This window comes from Oenanthe melanoleuca, chromosome 7 (assembly GCF_029582105.1).
Source record: "Oenanthe melanoleuca isolate GR-GAL-2019-014 chromosome 7, OMel1.0, whole genome shotgun sequence".
Lineage (NCBI taxonomy): Eukaryota > Metazoa > Chordata > Aves > Passeriformes > Muscicapidae > Oenanthe > Oenanthe melanoleuca.
In genome coordinates, this window is record NC_079341.1 from 12,410,657 (window position 1) to 12,432,763 (window position 22,107).

General features: G+C 49.1%; 1 protein-coding gene across 6 annotated transcripts in view; it reads right to left on the reverse strand.

Moving 5' to 3' along the window:
- NRP2 (neuropilin 2) overlaps nucleotides 1-22,107 on the reverse strand; it is an 88,955-nt gene that overhangs the window by 7,876 nt on the left and 58,972 nt on the right. For 2 of the 6 annotated variants that reach the window (XM_056496365.1, XM_056496363.1), the window contains exons 13-15: nucleotides 17,339-17,601; nucleotides 15,180-15,276; nucleotides 12,733-12,774 (exon numbers count right to left, since the gene is read on the reverse strand). In XM_056496365.1, coding sequence (XP_056352340.1) covers nucleotides 12,733-12,774; nucleotides 15,180-15,276; nucleotides 17,339-17,601 — 402 coding nt within the window. Of the gene's footprint in view, nucleotides 1-2,368; nucleotides 6,633-12,732; nucleotides 12,775-15,179; nucleotides 15,277-17,338; nucleotides 17,602-22,107 lie in introns of those variants that run through there. The other 4 variants (XM_056496366.1, XM_056496364.1, XM_056496367.1 and 1 more) reach the window with 3 other exon arrangements.

Genomic DNA, 22,107 nt, shown 5'->3' on the forward strand with positions numbered 1-22,107 from the left:
GGGCTGAAAGTGATGCACCAGGTGATGGGTGCTTTGTGAGCTCTGCTCCCTACAGTGTTTCATTCCACAGTAATATCTGTGGCTGTGCCTGCTGGGACAAAAAAGCAGAGTGTGTAGGAGGAAGAAAAACAAATTGCTGGTTTTGGGGAAAAAGCAGCACATGGTTGTTTCCTCACTGTGGAAAAGACTCGAGGGCAGCCAGCTACATGCTCGCCCCTCTTTCCTGCTGCTACAACATCCCTCTTGGCCAGTGCTATCCTGCCCAGTGGAGGGAGTGTAGGAGGTACACCACTGCTGTGCTGCCAAACAAGTGCCCATGAGGGTCTGAAACATTAAATGCAGCCAAAGCCAGGAAAATGGGGTCAGAAATTGCCATTTCCCAGTCTTGGCAGAGAGAGACAGAGCTCCGGCTCCACTCTCATCCTTGCTTTTCTCTCCTTGCTCATTCCCAGCCCTTTTCTCTCCACAGCAATAGTGTGACTCCAACACACATCATTTTGTTTTGACACAGCAGAGCAGCCGCCGTGGCCTTGCCTTGACACCGCTCTGCTTGGCGGCAGCGCAGCGCTGCTCCTCTGGCTGGGAGCCCCGGGGGCTGGGGTGACACCTCCCACCCTCGGCAAGTGGAGAAGCACTTCTCAAAGCAGCAGCACAGGCTCCAGGCAGAAACACTCCCTCTCAATCCCCCATTGCTCTATTTCCAGCTGAAAATCCACCTCACTTCTCTCCCTCCCACTCCTCCAGAAACACAGGACTAATTTAGTTTACAGAAGGGATAAATCTCTGCCAAATTTCAAATTAAAACAGTGCTTTGGCTACAGTTGAGCATTAAAGAAAGCAAACAAGCTGCCACTCCCTGGCCTGGCCTCCCTCTGCAGTGCAGGAACCGCTGGACCTTATTCTCAGATTGCCTTGGGGCTGCCCTGGTGATGGCCAGCTGTGCACACCTCATACCACAACAGAACCACTGTAAAACTGGGGGCATGGATGAGCCTCTTGCACTCCTTGGGCTTCCCATATGAAGATAAGGTGGGAAAATACAGCTGGGGAGGTGAAGACCCCCCCCACCAAAAGCACTTGGAGCCAGCTGGGTGCTTACAGTGGAGGTGGCCGTGAGCAGGCAGCTATTTCCAGCCCTGGTGCTGCCCTCCAGCATGTGGCACCCGGCCCTGCTGCACGCATGGCAGATGGCCAAGGTGGCTACCCAAAATGAGTACCCTGCCAAGCCCTTCTTGGCGCAGACACATCCCCTGTTGGCTGCCTGACCCCTTCTCCAGCCCTGCTTTTGCACCTCTCCTCAGCAGCGGCACCAGGCCAGGGAAGCAGTGGTGCTGGCATGTGTGTGTATGCATGACTGTGGTGTTACACAGCGTAATCCTTCCGCTCTCCCTCTCTCTCAGCTCTGGGCTACCCGGGTAGGGAGCTGACACTCAGGTTCTGTGCTCTGTGCTGAGCTCTCCTACCCCAAACTGAGCAGCTCCCGCTGCCACCACAAGGGCTCGGAGCTGGGGGAGAAGCTGGCAGCTCTGAGGCATCCTGGTATGTTTATCACCCTCCCCGGTGTTGCTGTTTGTTTTTACAGTGCAGTGGCTAACGACACGATTCCTCAAACTGGCAGTCACGCCTGCAGTCTCTGCTGAGAGCCGCCAAGGCCACTGATGAGGAGCTGTGGCGGAAAGCCAAGCGGCTGTCCAAGCGCGCCTCGGGGCTTGCCTGCTGTCTGCACGCCTCACTCTGCTGCCCTGACACGGCGTGAGTGGGGCGCTGGCCCTGCTAAAGTCAGTGGCTTTTCACAGGGTTTCTAGAGGGACAAAAATCCTAACACAGCCCCATACACAGCCTGGTTTCCACCTCATTCCCCTGCATGCGGCAGCAGAGCGTTTCCAGCAGGCCAGGAAAAGCCAACCTTGCCTCCCAGCCCTAGGGGCAAACAGCTCTGGGGTCCCTGTGCCAAGTGTCATCCTGCAGGGGCCTGCCCTGGCAGGAGGCTGACCCAACTGTGTGGCCAGTCCCTCGGCTGGTGAATGAGTTTGCAGCCTGCCTGCCCGATCAGCCGTCTCGGGCACGCTGACATTGCCAAGGCACAGCACAGCCTTTCCCACGGCGCCCTCTGCTTTGCCAGGTCAATGCTCCCTCTCTCACATCCCCATTACGCGCTGGCTTTGCCCCAGTGCTCACTGAGAGTGCCCATGGACTCCCTTCTGCTCCTTCAACACAATATCAACTGCAGAGATAAGATGAAAAGACTGACACCATCACAACACATACCACCAGGGAGCCACGCCTGAAGCCTCCCTGTGACACACAGGACTCAATGCTGTTCCCTGAAAAATAGAGCCCCCACTGCTCCCCCAAAAATTTCTCCTCTTTTTTTTTTTAAGTAGACACTTAAATGCCTGAACATACTGGCAGAAGAGTTTGCATCAAAATCACACTAAGCTGTATTTATTTCCTTAAAAAAAGCATGCTAATTTTAGCTGCTTTCTTCCCTAGGATGTGCTGCAGCCTGAGCAGCACCCAACTCTCCGGCCAATCTGTCTGTGGCACACGTACAGAATAATTAATCCTGAACGATTTCTCCCTTTTCGTCTGTTTACTTAACAGAATTTTTTTCTTCCTTGTTGGGAAGCCATCAGTCAATCTCTCCCTCCCTGTTTTTCGCATGTGCATATTTGTTTTGAATTTTGCTTGAACAGTCGCTGAAGTGTACAAAATGCAAATTACAAGTGTAATTTGCTTTGCTGTACAATTACAGGAAAAAAAAAAGCCCTCTCCCAAAAAAGCAGCGTGGGTCCTCAGCTTTGCTTGTGTTTGAATAGCCAGTGTGAGGGAATCACATTTGAATTATTTTTTTGTTGATGGCCTGAATTCCTAGTAAAGTCAGGAAGTTTCATTGCAAAGCTGAGCTTTATGCCAGGGTAAAGAATATGGGAGAAAGAAAATAAATGAAGGAGGGAAAGAAAAATCTCACAAACTTTCAGCAAAATATATTTCACATGAAATGTGATGCTGCTGACTCTGCTGGATGGGTGAAAGGTGCACTTAGGGAAGATGGGAAGCAGAACTGCTACAGCAGAGGTCCCTGTAAGAAGTTGGGAGGACTCAGGTGGAGGGAAAGCAGGAGACATACACCTGTCCAAACACTCGGAGCTGTGACAGCCAGGCCACTCCCGTACAGGTCCCCTACACAGTCTGACACACAGAGGGATTGCACAGAAGAGGAAAGCATTGCTGTTTTCATTATTAATTTTGGTAATGGCTTACCCGTTTTTTGCTGAGCTCAGGGCCAGAGTGAGCTCAGCTGAGCTGGCAGCCAGGCCAGCCCCAGGGGCCCTGGAAAGTCGGATGTCCTGTCTCCAGGGGCCCCAGCTGGAGAAATTCTGCATAATCACACTGAGCAATTTAGCACTTAGGCAATGCTGGTGAAATCCCCAAACAATCCCAAGAGTCAGTCCAGCCTCCCAAAACTCCCATAAGGACTGGTACAAATGTAATGGATCTAAAAGCTGCTCTTAATGGCCCGATCCTGAGTGCAGTGAGGCAGGGAGCACACAGCAGCTGTGCTGCTGGGAGCTGGGTCTGCACGCAGCAGGAACTGGAGCTTCGCTTGGCTAAAAGGAATAGCCCTGATGCTCCAAAGAATTTTGAAACTCTGCTTTGCTTCAACCAACAGCATTCTCATTAGCAAAGAAAGAAGAAGAAAGAAAAACCCCAGATATTTGTATAAAAATATCATTATTTTATTACATTCCACACAATACATCTTCAAAGAATTTCAAATTTCCACAAGATATTTTTCACACACAGGCAACTGGGCAACGCTGGGGATGTCAGGGCTCAAGGAGCAGGGCAGAACTGGGAGTAAAAATCTTGAAGTGACCTTCTGTTTTGTCTTTGGTGATTTTGGTTTGAAAGACAGGGTGCCACATTCTCCTCTCTGACACACCAATGCACACTTGCTAAGCACGTGGAGGTGAACCTGGTCAAAGTGAGTATTGTCTGAACTAGGGAGACCTAACTGACTTTGGAAATGGGACAATATCATCTGCTGACATGGCTTGAACTGACCTGAAAGTGCAGCAAGCACGTGCCAGTATTTCACGTCTGTTTTAATTTGCAGCTGACTGAGGGGGATGGGATTCCACATCCCAAACCAGATGCACTACAACACCAATGCTGTGTGATGAGGAGGCTCATGGTGAAAGCACCCTGGCCCTGGAAGCCCCTCTCCAGGGACCTTTCAATGGCACTGCCTTCCAGGTGGCAGGAGCTTCCCAGGTCCATTCTGGTCCTGTGGGACAGGCATGTCCCTGCTGCTCCCAAAAACCTTATGGGAGTCAGGCCCATGTACAGTGGTGTCCCGAGCACCCACCACGCCTAATGTGCTCACCATGGCACATCACCTGGGCTTTTCTGCACTCCCTGCTTGTTTTAGACACTTGCTGCTTCAGCTGAGAGGATCCCACTGAGATCTGCTGTGAAACCAGCATGGGGAACTGAAACTGGCTGCATGAATTAAGGCAAGGAGGGGGATAGAGTGACACCCCCATTGACAGACATCCCCTGGGGATAGGGTTATGCTGCAACAGGGGCCAATACCACTTCAGCACAGTTTGTATTTCTACTTTTTTCCCCAGAACAAAAGGCAGCTCAAGACTGCAGGGAAATTAACAGAGCTGCTCATCTTGATTCATTTTATGCAATATTAAAGGGCAAAGGAGGGATGGGCACTAGCAAGTTTAGAAGGGGGGACGGAATCTGATCACTCATTACAGATGGACACAAACAAGATGGAGAACCTTGCTCACTGGAGGTACTTTTTTTGCCTGCAAACAGATTAGGGTTAACAATTCAAACCACTTTTGCATGTCATCATTCAGTAATTTATATAAGGCATTTCCACTACAATACGCTGGGCCATTCAACAGTCGGAGGCTGTGGAGGCTCCTCCTCGCCTCCCCAGTTAAAGCAGCAGCAAGAGCTGGGCCCCCAGGTGCACTGGCTGGGCTTGGCTTGCTAGATGTTACTGGTGCTCCAAGAAGCAGAACATTAGCAAACGCAAAACTGACATTCTAGAAAGTCAATGGGCAATTTTTTATGATTCAGCAGCTACAGATTGGGCAGAAGGAAAAAAAACCAAACCCAGAAAGGGGAACTATACTTGTCCCTTGAACATTTCTAGCAGAAAGACAAGGAGGAGCCCTCTCCCCCTTCCCCATGTAAAAGCAAAACCATCAGCACCCAGAGTGAGGATACTTATTAAATAAATAAACCTTCAATTCTCAAGAAACTACAGTATTTAGCATCCACTAAGACCTGCTGAAGTCTATGTGTTACCCTAAGGCTGGCTTTAACAGATACAAACAAAACATTCATTATGAGCTTCTCTGATATAAGGCAACTTTAAATAGATTCACTTGCAGGTGGGGGAAGAGGAGGGCTTCCCCTCCCTCTTCCAAACAATGGCTGTGTTATCATGTTGGCTGCAGAAAGAACAAAACGGAGAGATCTTACTTTTTGAACATCTATGGATCTCTCTGGATTTTTCTAGCCATCTGAGGTGGACATTCCTACTTGTCCAGCCTGGCCTCTTCTCAATTTGCACCCAAGACATTAACACTATCAAACAAGAAACCCAGCCAAAGCTAGATAAGGCAACAAAAAAGCATTGCTCTCTTCCCCAAGTAAACAAATCAGGGCATTCACCATAAACACGTCCCAGACCTTCCAGAGAGGAGGTGGGAAGGAAGGAAAATTAACAACAACAACAACAAAAACAAAAATAAAAGCATTCCCTGTGCAAGTAGAAGCAACAACAAGCAAATTAAAAAGGGGCTGTTTCTAAATATACATTCAGTCAGTCAGACACACGCAGTCCCATGCACACTCACGCAGGTTTAGCACACATGCACTTGAGCCTCACGCACAAGCTTCCAGGCTCACCATCGGGTTTCCTTGCAGGTTGCCTACTCGGAGGAGAAAAAAACCCCAAAACCCAAAGAAGCTGACCAATAAAAAAACCCAAAAAACTCCCCAAACAAACACAACAAAACAAAATAAACCCCCACCTGACACCCCAAGTATCCTTGAAAAGTAATAGAAAGGGAGTGTTCACTTCTGAAGTGAAGGGGTGGTGTGTCTCTTCTGGCGATCCAAGATGCAGCATTAGTTTAGAGTTTGTAAAAGATTCGGGGAGGGCTGGGGGACGGAGAAGGGATGGAGATATCTAAGAGTTCACACGTATGCTAGGTAAGGAAAAAAGTGCAAAACTGAGGCAACGTATTTGAAGTCTTAGTTTTTGTCTGTCTGTCTGTTTTGTGTTTTGTTTGCTTTCTCGTTCCTGTTCGGCTCTCAGCAGCGCAAGCCGGGGTCTTGCTCTAGTTTTATGGTTAGGGTGGGCTCCACGGCCACAGGTGCCCCGTTGGCATAGTGGGAGGTTTTGTAGGTGATGGAGTGATCACTCTTCTTGGCCGCATAGCGGAACCGGTGGTAGTGGAGCACAAGGGCCAGCGCGACGGAGACCAGCACCACAACAGCACCTCCGGCGGCAATAACGTAATACCAGTAGGCTGGGATGGGCTGCACTGACACCGTGTCCACTGTGGGCTCGGTCCCTGGCAGGAGGGTTGCCCCTGGGGAGGAGACACAGAACAGGGTTGCTAGGTGGGAGGCATGCAGACGCACAAAAAGAAACACACATGCTTTCAAGAGTACAGCACGGAGCAACACGAGGTCCCGCAGCCACCTCCAGATACAGGGCGTGCTCCTAGGGGAGGGCACAGCCTGGCATTTGCTGAGCCCGTAAAGTCAAGGGCCTTTCTCTTCCCTTTTAATTAATTAGGCTGCCTGGATCGCAATGCAAATTCCATATGCACTATTATTACTGCTTTTTCTGGCATCAACGAATGTTTTTTTTCCTTCTTTATTTTGGCCATCTCCAGATCAGCCACCTGGTTTTGTCTCCACATGGCAGATGTTGTCAAGCAGTGACAAAACACATCACGCTCATAATTGGAAGAAAATCATAATCTCAGATGGCTGAGGAAGTTACCACAGGAGACTGGGAAAGAGATTACAGGGAGAAGCATTTATCATTTTTACTGAAAAGATAGAGAAGAAGTTCTCTGTCTGGAAGTGCTCTGCACATAGGTCTAGTCTCACTAGGTGCCCCCTTCACAGACCTACACAGATTTCCTTACTACTTCTTGAAGCGAGAAGGGATGGTTATAATTATCTACAGGGCATGAGCTGCAAAATTCAACGCAATATTCAGACAAGAAACTCGTGCTGTCTGCAGCTTCATCAAGCCAGGACTATGAATTCACGCTGATAAAGCAACACACCTCGGGAGGGCTGGAAAAGCACTTGCCTCCCCTGAACTGGTGGGCAGGCAGTGCCCAGACTCAGCCCAGCGATGGTCAGTCCTTCCTGCCCTTGCAGCTGTCGTGCTGCAGGGCACGGCTGCTGTCCTGGCCGGGTCACACCGGGAGAGCCCCGCACACGGGTGCTGGTCACAGGGACAGCCCCGCACAGGGACAGCCCCGCACCAGGGTGCTGCTCAGCGGGACAGCCCCGCACACGAGTGCTGGTCACAGGGACAGCCCCGCACTGGGCGCTGCTCGGGCGGGCAGCAGAGCCCCGCACACCCGCGCTCCGGCAGGGCAGCCCGGGCTCCCTGCGCTCCCACGGTGAGACCGCTCTGCGCTGCTGCTCCTGCACCCGCTGCTCTCACCTCCCCAGCAGCACTGCGGGGGCGAGCTGCAAATAACTAGGGAGGGATGTATTTTTGCACCACGTTTATTTAGTGGTTACTTCGAGGGGGCTGGAGTCCTCAGGGAAACTCTCGGGAGGGTTTGCTCTGCTGCTGGACACATTCATCCCCCTCCTGTGCTCACCCTCTCCTCCTGCCCCTGGCTGCCTAGTGGGGGACAGCCCCCTGACTCGGTGCTAGCAAGCAGAACTTTGTGGGCTTCTGGATTTGGTGTCAGCACATTGTAGAGCTCTGTGCTAACTAAACTTCATAAACTCCAGGTTTCCTGAGCAGACTTGGAGGGCACAAGGGAAAAATACAAAATGGTGCGGGATGCACTCAGCTCTGCCAGCAGCAAGGGCATCTTGCAGCACAGCCTCTGCCCTCCCCTACAAATACTGCATAACAGCAGAGTCACTGGCTGGAAGTTTGGGATGGCGATGGCTTTGCTGCTAATGGTACAGGAGATGAGGCAAAATGATGGTTCCTTTGCCACTCACAAGGCTTTTCTCCCTCCCCCATTCCCCAAAACCTGGGCACTGGGACTAAAACCAAGAATGAACATTGCACCCAGATGAATAGCTTCAACAACAACAACAACAAAAAAACAGCTCAAAAGCTAGGAAAAAAGCACACAAGCAAGACAAATCCTGCTTTTACAGAACAGGAGGCTGGGAACCACCCACATATTTGTCATTGTAGGCAAGAAATTCGGATGTCTCAGGAGAAGCCTAACTGCCAGATATGCTGCTCTCAACCTGTCTCACCCCAGCTGCCCCTCACCATCAGGAGTGGGGCTGGCCCTGTCCCTCCTGACCCTCAACAGTGCCTGCAGAATACAGACTGGATACAGACTGGGCTGTGTGTTGAGGATGGCAAAGGTAGGGAGCAGGCAGCCCTCTGACCTCCTTCCCTGACTCCACTGGCCATGCTGGTGCAGGGCAATGAAAGCAGCACATCCCTGCACCTCCCCAGCAGCTGCTGCTCCTGACCTGACTGCATGAGGGTGGCAGTGTGGGACATCCCATGGGGGCTGCCACCCCCTGAGAGGCTGAGCATGTTCAGTGCTGCCTTGAGCCTCACTGATAACCCTCCACTGTCTCCCTCCACACACCCAGCTGGCCGAGCTGGCCCAGACCTCAGCATGACCCACCACCACCCCCAATGGATTAGCAACACCTCTCCTGTGCCTGACAGCACGGGGGTGCAGGGCTGACCCCCAGGGATATTGTGGGCTGTGCTCGCTGTGGAGAGGCCACTTGTGTTTACACTTGGTGACAGTCTCTGCTTACAGCACCTTGTTCCAGGGAGAGATTTACAGACAAACAGCCTCTCACACCACTGATATGCACCAGGTCCCCTGGTGGAAGCCGGGATGAGTAGAGGGGCAGGTGTGAGAGGGGCAGGTGTCAGGGGTGACATCAGCTCCTGAGTCTCAAGAGAGCAGGAGGAAGGCTTCCCCCTGATGGCTGCACATTGCCCAGTGGAAGGCTGAGCCTACAAAGGGTGGGTCTGGCCAGAGAGGAGCATGTGCCAGAGTGCCCAGCCTGCAGCCCCTGCCCCTTCCCCATGCACTTCTGCCCTCTGCCTGCCTGGGGATGAAGGGAAGCAGTATGATGTACTGCAGATGATCCTGCCTGTGGAAATGATCCCTGGGGGAACTCAAGCTGGCTGCAGCTTCAGAACAGCCTTGGCTCAGCCCTCACCCACTCCAGAGGTCTCAGCCAGTGCTTCAAGCATGAGGAGTGGTGCAGAGCCCTTCCTCAGCCCCTGTTTCCGCACTGCATGGTCCTGCTGAGGAGATAGCAGAAGTCTGGAGAGTTCATTTAGCAACTGAAGTCATTAAGGAATCACACTCAGTTGTCTCTAAGGCCTAACGAAGCCAATTCCCAACATTAATGATTGTTCTTCCTTACACTGCCAGCCACTAAATATAGCTGCCCATCCACTCAGCACACAGAGCTGATGTTATCTGCTCTGTTTTTACTGGCTCTGCTGCTCTCTGGAAGTTTTCTGTTATATCAGTGGAAAAGTTCACTGCTCAGGGAGATGGAAAAAAAAAATCCATCTTCTCAACTTAATAATTTTTCCACTCCCCTTTGCCTTCTGCCACACACACACACTTGCCTTTCCTCATTTATTCACTAGTGCTCTCGTCTTAATAAAGAACTGCCTCCTGCTGTTGCTGTCAAGTTTGTGGCTGCTGTGTTTATGGCACAGCTTGGAACACCAGTCAGTGGAAAGCTGATTTAATCCCTACAGGATGGATATTTTATGTGGTTGTGCTGCTGGTGCTCACACCTCCAACCTGGCTAGGTACTGCCCCATTCTCTTTTCAATAGGGAACACTCTATAGGGACTAGTTTTGGAGAACTAAAACCCAAAGAAGGAAAAGCAATAGTCATCTGGGGAAAAAAAAAAGGAGAAAATCCTTTCCAGAAAGCTGCTTAGAGGGCTGCCTGTCTTGCTCTGCCACTGCTGTGTCACAGCTCATATTCCTTCCCGAAATCACTGACATTAACTGCTGTGGACAAGCAACACAGCTGGACTTTTCATAGATGACACAGATGAAAGCAAGTATTACACTCATCTAATCTGAATGCCACAAAACCAGTGTCAGTCTCAGCTCCCTAACTTGCTACCTGTCATTGCTCCAGGGAGATCTCTCTATTTTGATATCAGGATACCCTCAGGGAGAGAGTCCCAAAGGCAAATTCTCCCTGTGGTTTTTCTCCAAGGTTTTTCTCTATGCATTCTTTGGAATATATCTCTTATTTTTAGCCTGGTATTTATCTAATTCCTTGCTTCCAGACACTTGTACCCTTTCTTTAGGGGTGGAATGCATCAGTGCTCAAATGCAGTATAGTTGAAGCACACTTTCCTGGTCCTGTAAGCTCCCAACCCACTAGGTGAAACATATTCCACCTACACAAATTCTCTTCTTATTGTTTGCTTTGTGATCCTGGAGCCTGTAAGGTGCATATTTTCAGCTTTGCTCCCAAGCCAGGAGAGGAAGGATTTGCTATTATTTTTAATGGCATCTGACTTTTTCAGCTCATCATGTAATTGCAGGAGTGGGGGCTGTAGAACATCTCAGTAATTTGTGCATAGTTTTTTCTCTCCAGCTACATTTTTTTCTTCAGCCAGGGACTTCTTTCCCTCATTTTACCCTCTCCTTCTGTTGGGCATATCTGTCTCTCCCTCATTTTAATTGTTATCATGTAATTGCCTCCTGTCTTTGTCTTCGCTTCTTCATCTGTTCCCTCTACACTTTGCTCTTTCCCAGGTCACTCCACCCCTCTGTGCCATCTATTCCTGCCTGCCATCCAAGGAAACCTTTTCAACCTCTTGCTGCAATTGCAATTGCTCCCCTATTATGATATTGATAGGATGTCCTTGAGGGATCCAAGAATGGGCAGGAGCCATTGGGACAAGCTGGCAAGTTCCAGTGGGAAGGGGAGGTGTGCCTGCAACAGCCTCTGCCTGTAGTGCTCAGGGACCTCACTGTTTCTCCAGTGTGCCCTGGGGAATACAATGGGGAAGTTGAGGCACTCAGGCAGCAGGGCAGGGGTGAAGGAGAAGACAAACAATACGAATTAGCAGGACTTTAGGACAGACTTTAGAATAGAATGTGAGGACCCAGAGAGAGGTTCAAACTGTAACTAAAGTCTCAAAAGACAAGGATGGTGTTTGCAAAATAGATACCAGGCCTAGGAGAATGTAGAGCAATGGTGGAAGTCATGAATTGTTGTGAGGCTTTATCCATCACCTGAGAATATCACAGCAGCTTTTCAGTAACACCACAAGCCTGAATATCAGATAAATAAGCAGCCTACAAACAAGCAGAACTAAATTCCTGATTGTTACAGTATGGGTGTGACTGCAGAACATGGTGTTAGACCCTGCACTTGTCCCTCACATTGGCAACATCCCACAGCCTGAATCCCCAGGGACAGAGTGACTTCATGCATGTGACTTCAGTCTCCTTTGCCTTCACTGCCACAGCTCCTAATGCACACATCCAGGAGAGACAGCTCTGCCCACACAGAAATGCAGCTGCTTCTGGGGTAGAGTCCAGCTATATCTCACAGCTCACCAGCACAGCAGGGGATGGAGAGTACAGACACCATGTCCCAGTGAAAGCAAAGGGCATGTTGATTGAATTGACAGAACAACTCTCAAAATTTAGGGGATCTCCAAGATAGTTCTTTATCACAACATAACCCCCAGACACATTTCTGAAGAGGCAGGCAGGAAAACAAAATCCAAGTTTAAAAAACAGGTAAACCCTTCAGACTAAACTGATGTCTGTAAAGTAGATAGTTTCTCCCACCCCAGAGCAAGACAAACAGCACCCACCCTGAAAAGAGAGAGGCAGTTTCTTGGAGTTCCTCACCTTTTCTCCTACCCTGCAGGTTTGATTAGAGAAATGTTGGTTTCTATTCTCCAGGCTAGTATTAAGCTGTTAAATGCACCATTTGCAGTTGTTTTCATTTTATTCACTGTCACCTTCAGAGCTTCTCATGGCACTTTGCTTTCTCACTTACAACCTCCCAACTCCCTTCCCCGTTCAAGCAGAGTGGCCCCACCCTCCTTTGCCAGCACTGACCACTGCTGGAATATCTGCGAGCTAGAGAACCACCTTCCCTCACAATAATGTGAATTACTGCCACCAGATTTCACTTTTAACTGGCTATTCTTTTTTTCCATTTAAGTGAGTTGAAAACTACTCTTTACTCCTCAGCCTTCCCATTTTAGGCTTAGCTGCTTTTCAGGAGCTAAGTGCTTCTCATGATGGCAGGTTTCCTAACGCTATTCAGTCCCAAGACAGGGGACTTGCCTGCTGTGATTGGGGAGGTTTAGTACACACTTTCCACAGTGCTCAGAACATTTGCTGTTTGTACAAGCACACACATTGCTTTCCTTCGATTGTAAAAGCCCATGCCAGCAGAACAAAACCACCGAGAGAAGAGCAGTTTTACCTGGAAAGTAGGAGTTCTCACCTGGGAAAGCTGTGATGGGTTCTGCAGAGAAAAAACAAAAGCTCGTATTAGAGAGGGGAGTATTACACAGCAAGCCCCCAGGTCATGTCCCCGTTGATTTGCAGTGGCCAAGAAGAGCAAGCTGTGCCCACAGGAGCCACTGCTGGGAACAGCATGGGGAGCAGCCAACCTCAGCCAGGACCGCCAGAAACCCAACCCCAGCTGGGCCAAACAGACACAAAGAGACTCAAACACACCAGAGAGAAAAATATGTCTGAGGTTGAGGGTCATTTGGATTCAGCCTGGCTGGCCTGAGTCACCCAATGAAAAAGCCTCACCTGGCCCAGTGATGAAACCCTGAAACCCCCTAAATTTCCAGAAGTGGTTTTGGTTTCTGGCTCAGCTCTGGCACTGTTACTCACATGGGAATTGTGTTAATTCTGGGCAGTGATGCCCTGCTCCTCTCCATCTCACACTGACAAGAAACAAAGGCAAGTGATATTTTTCTTTCTTTCAAGATACTTTGAAGATGTAATCTATTACAAATTACTGGATCTGAAAAGCAATAATCGGTACTTACTACTGATTACTTTCTTGCAGAAGTAATAGACTTCTGATTATTTTTAGATTACTTCTGCATTATGCCTGTGAGTCACAGAAGCAGACTGTGGCTCTACTGAGTGCTATGAAATCATCACTCGGGTTCAAAATGTGAATGACACATTTGTCAAAGGAAAAAATTATTGTGACTTATTAGCGTTCTTTCATGCTAAAAAGGAATCAGATTACTTCCAAGGATTATGTTTGAAAAAAACAGTAGCCTGTGCTGGAGTCAGCTATTCTAATGGCTCTGAAAAAGAGCAGCATGGTATTGCTACCATTTCATTATTATTTTGGTAAAATTGGAAATGACCTCTAAGTTATGTTAAAGTTTGCAGTGGGAGCCCTTTGCTGGAAATGATCTGAAACAAACAATCCTTATGGGTTTTAAGATCCACATTCAAATTCCTAGACTGGGTAAAATAATTTTGTGTAGTAGTTTGGTGTGTTTTTTTTGGGCTGAGAATGCTTGAAACTTTGTGATTTATTAATGCTTTTGTTTTTTGAAATATTAAGCTTTAGGTTCATGAGGCCCAAGATACAAAAAGACTGGAGCTAGGTGAATTGCTGAGCTCCAAAGAAGTTAGATAGGAAATACTATTAGTGTTAATCATGGGTCTTGCTTCTCTTTAATGCCATAGAAGGCAAGAGATTAAAACACCACTGTCAAGCCTTAAATACCGGGAATTTGACATCTGAAGTATTAGCTCCTTTAGCAGATGGGAGACCAGCAGAGTTCAAAGCATCAAAGAAACGGGGACTGACAGTGCTTAAGAGGCTCTCTGGGGCAGTCTTAGCCCTCTGTTTTATTATCAGTGCTGGTTCCTGCACCATCTTCACCCTCACCTGCTTGCACAGGGGCCAAGCAATGCAACCAGCTCTTCCCAAGCACGGTTTGGCTGGTGCTTCCTCCCCTGAGAAACACCCCTTGAAGGGAGTGTTTGTCCTGCTTGGCTTAGGAGGCACTGGGATCCTCCCTTGGGGGGGTGAGGAGAGCAGCTTCACTGAATGGGGCCTTTCAAAGCCCAAAAGGGAGAGAGGCTCTTCTCCACTTTTCCCAATGGCTTCAGGGTGGGTCAGACACTTCCTAATGAGACATGCTTCTCCCAGATCCTGCAGAAGAGCAGCACCTTGCTGCTCTGGGCAGCTCTCAGCACAGATCCCACTAATGAAATACTGCTGGTCCCATGCTCAGCTGGGATACCTCCGAATCCTGGTCCCAAGCTAGATGGTAGCCAGAGCCACCAGTGTGACTGCACGGATTTGCCAGTGAGAGGAAAAGTGCAGGGTACCAACAAACTGTTGAAACACACATTTTTTGCTCCTTTTTTTTCCCCAAGTCCTCTCTGTTTTTACCTGGTTTTTGGCCTGGTTTGGGAAATGGTGAATTCTAGGGCAAAAATTTCCTTTGTTATTCTGTTAACATTGCTGTAAAACCTCTTTGCTGTTTTTTTTTCTTATTAGAGAAGACTCCTTTTGAACTCGCCGGCCCCTCTAAGTGTGTAATACTGATTGACAGCTGGCTTCTTTTGTTCAGCACTTTCCTTTTAAATTCGGTGTATGTCCTTATCACATAGAATAGTCCTCAGTAACCCTCAGCTGCTCTTTCAGCTTTTGCATGGCAGAGACATGTGCTTCCTTCTCCTCACACCAACGCAGGCACAGCCCCCGTCCCCCAGAGGCTGAGTCGCCCTCATTTCTTTCCTGGGCAGTGAAAGTCCCAGCTGAGATCCAGAAGCTCCTGGTAACTCAGCCAGGGGAGAGGGGCCCCCTGACAGCTTGCAAGCCAAGGCTCTGCAGCCTGAGCTGCCCCTCCCTCCCTGCCCCGTGGGGGATGCAGCACGTACCCATGCAGTTCTCCAGCGGGATGTCGGTGCCCAGCCGGATGTCATCCAGGGCCAGCTCTCCCGAGTGGCCACTGCGGATAAACCCCTCAAACACGATCTGTGGGAAATCGGGACACAAATGTCAGTGCTGGGCTGGGAAGCAGAGAGCGGCTGCTGATCCCAAAGAAAGGGTGGGAAATTGCTTCTGGCTTTCCCTGCAGATCTGTGGATCACCTGACACTAGTCCTGCTTCCTTGCCCTGCCTCTGCCACCCCTTTTCCAGGGAAAACTGCTGTGCAAGGACAGGTTCAACAGAGAGATCTTTGCCTGGCCTGGCAGCACTTGGCTTGCAACTTATTCAGTTAAATGCCTCTCATAACGAATAAAGACTCAGTGAACCCCACTGGTTCTTGCACAAATGGTGCAAGTGGCATAACTGAGTTACTGCAGCAGCAGCTTTGGCCCACGGCATTAACTGAGCTGTGATCACAAAAAGGAAGGAAAGGACACAAAATGCACAGCTACAGTAACTGTAAAGTACTGTTCTCATCAACATTACATAAGAAGTATTGAAATGTCAGGGGAGAAGGGTCAGCTTATTACTACTTAATCACAGGCAAAATATATTTACAAAAATAAGTAGAGTTGTTAGCTCTAAGAACTGCTGAGTAGAGACACTTGCAATATTTACATAATGACACCATTATTCAGCTAATGCTAGTATATTCACGTTTAGCACACAGTAGTCAGCCAGTGCCCATCATTCTTATCTGTAGGCATATTGTGTTTTCTGGTATTTTATTAGAAAGCCAAACCCATACAAACAAACTAGTCAGTCAGCTCCAGTACAAAGCTTTTGCTTTATATCCCCCTGCCTGCTCTGAAGGCATTGGAATAGGCTGCCAAGGGAAGTGGTGGAATCACCATCCCTGGAAGTGTTCAAAAGGCATGTGGATATGGCACTTGTGGATATGGGTTAGTGCTGCACCTGATGATGCTGGGTTAATGATTGGAGTTGATGATTCTGGTGGCCTTTTCCAACCATAGTGATACTAGGATTCTAAGGGCTATGTACTTCACAAATCTCATCTCCCTATATTAGATGTCCCTCTTCACCTAGGGTGTCTGGGATTCATGCCTGCCTGCAAAGACACCTCCCTGAAGGGCTGGGCATCTGACTGCAAAGGCAATGGAATGTCTGGGCTGTGGGTCCCAAGCTTGGGCTGTCAACCCATGTGGGAGGCAGCAGTTTGGAGGTCAGTGGCTTAACAGTAGAAGTTCCCTGGGTCAGGGTAAGGGATGGGAGCTGGCTGGAGCAAGGCTCCCCGCCAGGGTGGTCACTAAAGTGCTGCCTCAAGCCTGGCAGTCCATATTTCCTCCTGCCTTGGAGGGTGCTGGATGCTGTGCTGATGCTCATTAACAGGTGGTAACAGTAGTGCTGCCTCCCTGGCAAACAGCACACTGCCCAGAAGGGACAACTATGCCAAAGACACTCCTGGAGGCAGCAGGGTCTCCACAGGGTGCTGGTACAGCTGTGCCAGAGGGGATCAGGTGGCTGTGGCAAGGCAGCACAGTTCTCTTCCTCCCTTCTCTTCCATTGATCTCCTGACAGTGGGACAGGGCCTTGATCCCACAGCCCTGCACCCAGCCTCTGATCTAAGGTAGCAGAGAAGAGGATTCACAAACGAGCCTGCATTTCCTCTTCCTTCTCCTATGTCAACACTTGCAGCTGAGGCTGGAGAATGGCTGTTTGCTGCCCACCCTAAAGAACTGGCTGTGCTTCCTCCCAGCTTCCTACTTCTCCTGGCTGCTGGGTTTGCTCCCTGGAGCTGCACATCTGCCTCTGGTCAGACTATTTGATGACCTTCAGTTGTAGGGGGAGGAAATGCACAAAACAAAAAAACAAAAAAAAAAGACAAAAAAAAGAAGAAGGAAGAATATTTGCAAAATGGGATATCTGAGGAATATGAAAGGCAACAGGCTGAACAAAGGCCCAAGTCTGTGCAGAAGACAGGCACTCTCAGAATAACAAACAGTGTAGCTTAGTTACTATGGCAACTTGAGAAACACAATGAAAACAGCCACATTCCCCAATGATGAATGGCCTGGGCTCTGACACACTGAAATCAAGATGCTGGAGAAGTCTACCTGGCCCAGCACACCTTCTGCAAGCATCTTACCCGGTACTCTGTGTCGTAGCTTGGCAAAATGATGCGGCCTTCCCTCCACTCCTCCCCCTGGTCCTCGGTGATGACCCACAGAGCCTTGTGCTCCTGGCTGGCCTCCCGCCACACCCGCAGCATCACCCCATTGCTGCCCCACGCCTGGTACTGGAAAACCATGCAGACAGCACTCTGGGGCAAGTAGATGGTGGGGCTGATGAGCCGAGCTCGCTGGCCTTCCCGCCTCCTGCTGCTTTGCAGTTGCAGGTAATTCTTGACATCTGTTCAGAGAAAAAAACACCATTCTTTTAATTTCTGCAGCCACTGGCAACAAGTGTCTCACCTCCTGCATGGCAGGGCAGCCCCGTGCCTGCAAAAGTGGGATCTCACACCAGCACTCTTTCTGTGCTCATCCAGCCGTGCCACTGCTGCACCCTGTGCAGCCCAGGCAGGGCATCAAGTCACACACTTCCCTCACCAGATACCACCCTCTCCCTGGGTAGGAAACTAACAGTAGAAAGTGGTTAAGAAAAAGACTGACATAATTAGAAGAAGTTAAAAAGCTGGAGCAAGTTATTGTCAGAGGAAGTGATGCCATGATAATTGCATTGGCAGGGGTTACATGTGCTTATTCTACTGGGAGCTTCCTCAAGCCTGAGGTGGGTTTTTCTAAATGCCAGTGCTGAAAACTCATCTTCTTTTGAGGATACACACAAAAAAATGAAACTCTGGCTCTCAGTTTTTCTGTAATGCAGCAAAACAACTTCTAAAGCACAGCACAGAGGAAGGACATGGACCCAATACATGAAGTATGCATAGGTGACAACTGGGTGGTTGCAAACTTGAAGGTAGCTGAAATACATACAACAGAGGATTCACTTGCTCTAATATTACATTTAAATTATGCCACATTTTTTGTCAGTCCCTGGGAGGAGAGATTTGATACACTCGATATCCCAGGAGAAGTTCAAGGCTGAGGTTGGAACTGGAGATATTTGATCTGAATACCAATAGCAGCAAAAGCCCATGGATACAAATCCCCAGGCACACCTGACTTTATCTGGAATCAGTGGTTTCCAGCCTTCTCTGATGAAAAGCCTCCTCAAGGAGTTTCCCATTTGCAGCTTGGATGTCTGAAATCCTTTAGCACAGGCTGAAAGCCAAGCGTGTAGCTGAAGTGATCTTTACCTGTCCCCCCACCATGACCAGTGCCAAGACAGTCCCTTGGGTAGCTCCAGCTGCAGAGCTGCAGTGCAAGTGGACCCAGACAGGCCAGCTACAGGTATTGCTGGATTTTGCATTTTGCTCAACAGAGGGACGCACAGAGCACACTTGCTCTTGCTACTCAATGGGCAAGTGCCACAGGTGCTTCATGCCAGCGTGTGCCAGCCCAGGCACGAGAGGATTATCTCTGCTCCAGAGCTACACTGGAGGGTTTGTTACTTCCTTCCCCCACATCTTAGCCTGCTGTGCCTGATGGGCCAAGCTCTGAGCAGTAGCCTGCCCCTGCCTGCCCTGCTCCCCCTGTGGCTCCAGTGCCCTCAGCAGTGGCCAGAGCAGCATCTCTACTCAGAATGTTTGCAAAATGCACGCAAAACGCCTCCAAATCTTAAACCAGAGAGACCTGAACTTGGAATCCGTGGAAAGACAGGTTCTACCCAGAAAACAGCAGCTGACCTCAGTACTGCTCAGCAGTCAGGTGACATCACAGCCCAAAGGAGATCTATCAGTGGCACTGGCCCTGCTGCAAGATTGTCAGTGCCAGAGAGCAGAAACCAACCACTGTGAGCTACGCAGCCTTCTAAAATAAATTTAGGACAAGATAACAAGAATATTTGCCATCATTCTACTCCTAGCATGTGTGATCAAAGTACTTCAAAAGCATATCCAGTCCTATGAACTTTCACTGATTTTCCTGCATGAAGGACAAATCTGTTCCCAACTGGCCGCATAAAGAAACAGCAATATTTTAGCAAATTTTTCCAGCACCTATGAAATGTCCCTGGGCCACTTGGCACTTTATGCCAACAAACAGTAGCAGAAAAAAAGGATGAAAGTGTGTTTGCCCACTCCTGCTTGAGTGAATCACTTGAAAAAGTACCATGCCGTTTTCTAATGGAGGAGTGTTCTTGTGATTTACCTCAGAGTGGTAGTAGTGGAGGAGGAGATGTGGGAGATAAACAAGTGGAGGAATTAAAAAAAAAAGAACAAGCTGTACTCCATGCCTAAGGAGTGATAAGGCATAATAAGTCATCAAGGTCTCCTGAATTAAAATCCTCTTTTTGTAATTCACTACAAGCCTCTTCAAATAAAACAGCAGCAACAAGAAAAGAACAGCAACAACAAACAAGGGAGCAAATCAGACTGCAGTCATACACTTATCTCACAGCTGAAATGGTCTCACAGGGAAATCTTTAATAAAAGCACTAGTCAGGCTCAAGAATGATCAAATCCAGATCCTCAAAATTCAGGACCAACAGTTAGTGCCAGTATCTAAGCAGCCTGAGTGCAGGGTTTCAAGCCATCCTTGGATCTACCCAGGGCCCACAGCTGAGCAGAGGGGACTATTCTAATTGTGCAGCTGGACCCTCCCATTATCCACGCCCCAGGAGCCAGCGGTATCCAGTGTGGTTGCCTTGCCACTTCAGCAGAAGAGCCTGTGTGCCTCTGAGTCACATCCCTCCCACCAGGATTGACACTGACCTTCTGTTTGTTCCCATTCCCATCAAACTGTGAAATCAAAGAAACTCCTAAACTGCAGCCAAAACTAATGCTCCCCTCAGCAGTACAGGATCTTTCAGAAATATGGGAACCCTCCATCTCCTGTGTTCTCTGCCCAAATCTTGCTGGGGCTCACAGAGCTGTCTCCAGGACCTCCTGTCAGTCCCAAGGGCTGCAAGGAGGCTCAGTCTGTGGGTGGTGATTCCAGTTGCTCCCCTGCAAATAGCAGTGGGTTTTTGCACCATGTGCTTTTGCTCCTGGTACCAGTGCCAGTTTCTGGGGTGGAAAGCCGACTGCAGACAGGCATGACTTTCTATGTCATTTGAAGATGAAATAAATGGCTGGATCACTCTAATGGCTAGTTGGACCTTTGGAAAAGCCCTATGAATTTGCTGAGACTGACTGAATAAGGGCACTGTGGAGCTAATTGTTGGAACAGCACGTGGAAGCCTGGTGGTTCCAGTAGTCACTCTGATTGATACAGTAAATGGAAGCCTTTGGCACAGAAAGCATCTGAAAGGCTGACTTCCCCTGTTAAAACACTTGAAGGGAGCTTTGCAACGAGCTGATCAATTCTTCCAGGATCAGAAATGCATTTTAATCTCTTTCCCAGAACTTTGCTTTGCAGTCTCTATTCCTAACACGATAGCTACATCCCCCACAGAACTGGCACTGGTAGTTCAAAGCCCTGGCTCAAAAAAGGCAGGAGAAACCTACTCAGGCATTTTACTGCTGTTTTGCAACTGATGCTACGGCATAAATCTCATGGAAGATTTATGGGATCATCTGGATGTAAGGAGCCAGTAATGTGAACATGGAGCCACCCCAGCCAGACGATGGCAGAGCCCCTCGTGTGTGCATGGCAGTGAGTCCTGGATAAATCACCAGCTGGGCTCTGCAAACCAACCATCTGGGCAACACGCTTTTCTCTTGGCACACCTGTCCCCTCCTGCTAGGAAGCCATCTGAGAGGACATTAGGGGCAGTGGGGGATGAAGATGAAGCCTCACAGTTTGGGTGAGACTGCAAGCACAAGCCACAGCAGCCACCCCCTCTGCAAGGTCAGTCTGCCTGTGCTTGGATCCTGCACATCTCACCCCGTCTCTCAAGGAAAGCACCTTCCCTCGTGGATCTCAGCAGCACATCTGGAGGTGTTCCAGCAAAACATGTTGGGCAGCATGTACACAAGCAATTACTGAGATTTCAGATTCCCTCTGCATTTCCCCCTCACTGGATATTGCTGAGTTACAGCTGCTGCTCCTGTGGAGAAACCACATGAATTGCCTTCACTTATGTCCCTCCAAAGGTCGCTGCACTCTCTTCGTTGCACAGTGTGCTTCAGCTGGCAGCACTGCAGCCCAGTGGCAGCCACCTCTTTCTGTCAAACCCCATAGGTGACCACACTGCTGTGGACACTGTCTGCTGCTTGCACAGCCCCAAATGCCACCCCAACCATGGCCAAGGGGACATCCCAGTGAGGCATGATCCTGCTGTTCTTCTGGGGCATGTGAGGTGAAAGCTACATCAGCCCTTGCCATTCCTGGGGAGCAGATCAGCTCAGATGCCCTCATGACTGCAGGGTGGTTTGGTAGCAAGGGAATAGCAGCTGCATGAATATGCAGATTAAAATTGGATAGTTATCATATTTTTAATTTTTTTGGCAAATCATGCAAATTCACCTCAAAAAGCTGCCACTATAATTTCATGACAGGCCTCTCCTCAATGACAGACTTTCATCTAGGATGGGAAGTCAATCCTCCATAAAACTAGTATTTATATTAACTAGATCACTGCATCTACTGGAAAATCCCCTCAATTTTGATTATGTGTTAATTAGCCTGCCAAGTCCTTGCCATTTCAGTCCCTAAATCAGCCCGTCAAAAGGCATAAAATCGCACACTTACCCAGAACCAGGCTCTCAGCCTGCTCTCCAGAGCCTTTCTAATGGACCTGCCATTGCATCCTCTCAATTAAGCCTCACACCCTCAACAGCACGGTGCAACTGTGAGTCCTACCACCTCCCCCAGGGAGTGCAGGGAGGGCACAGTGTCCCTGACAAATCAAATG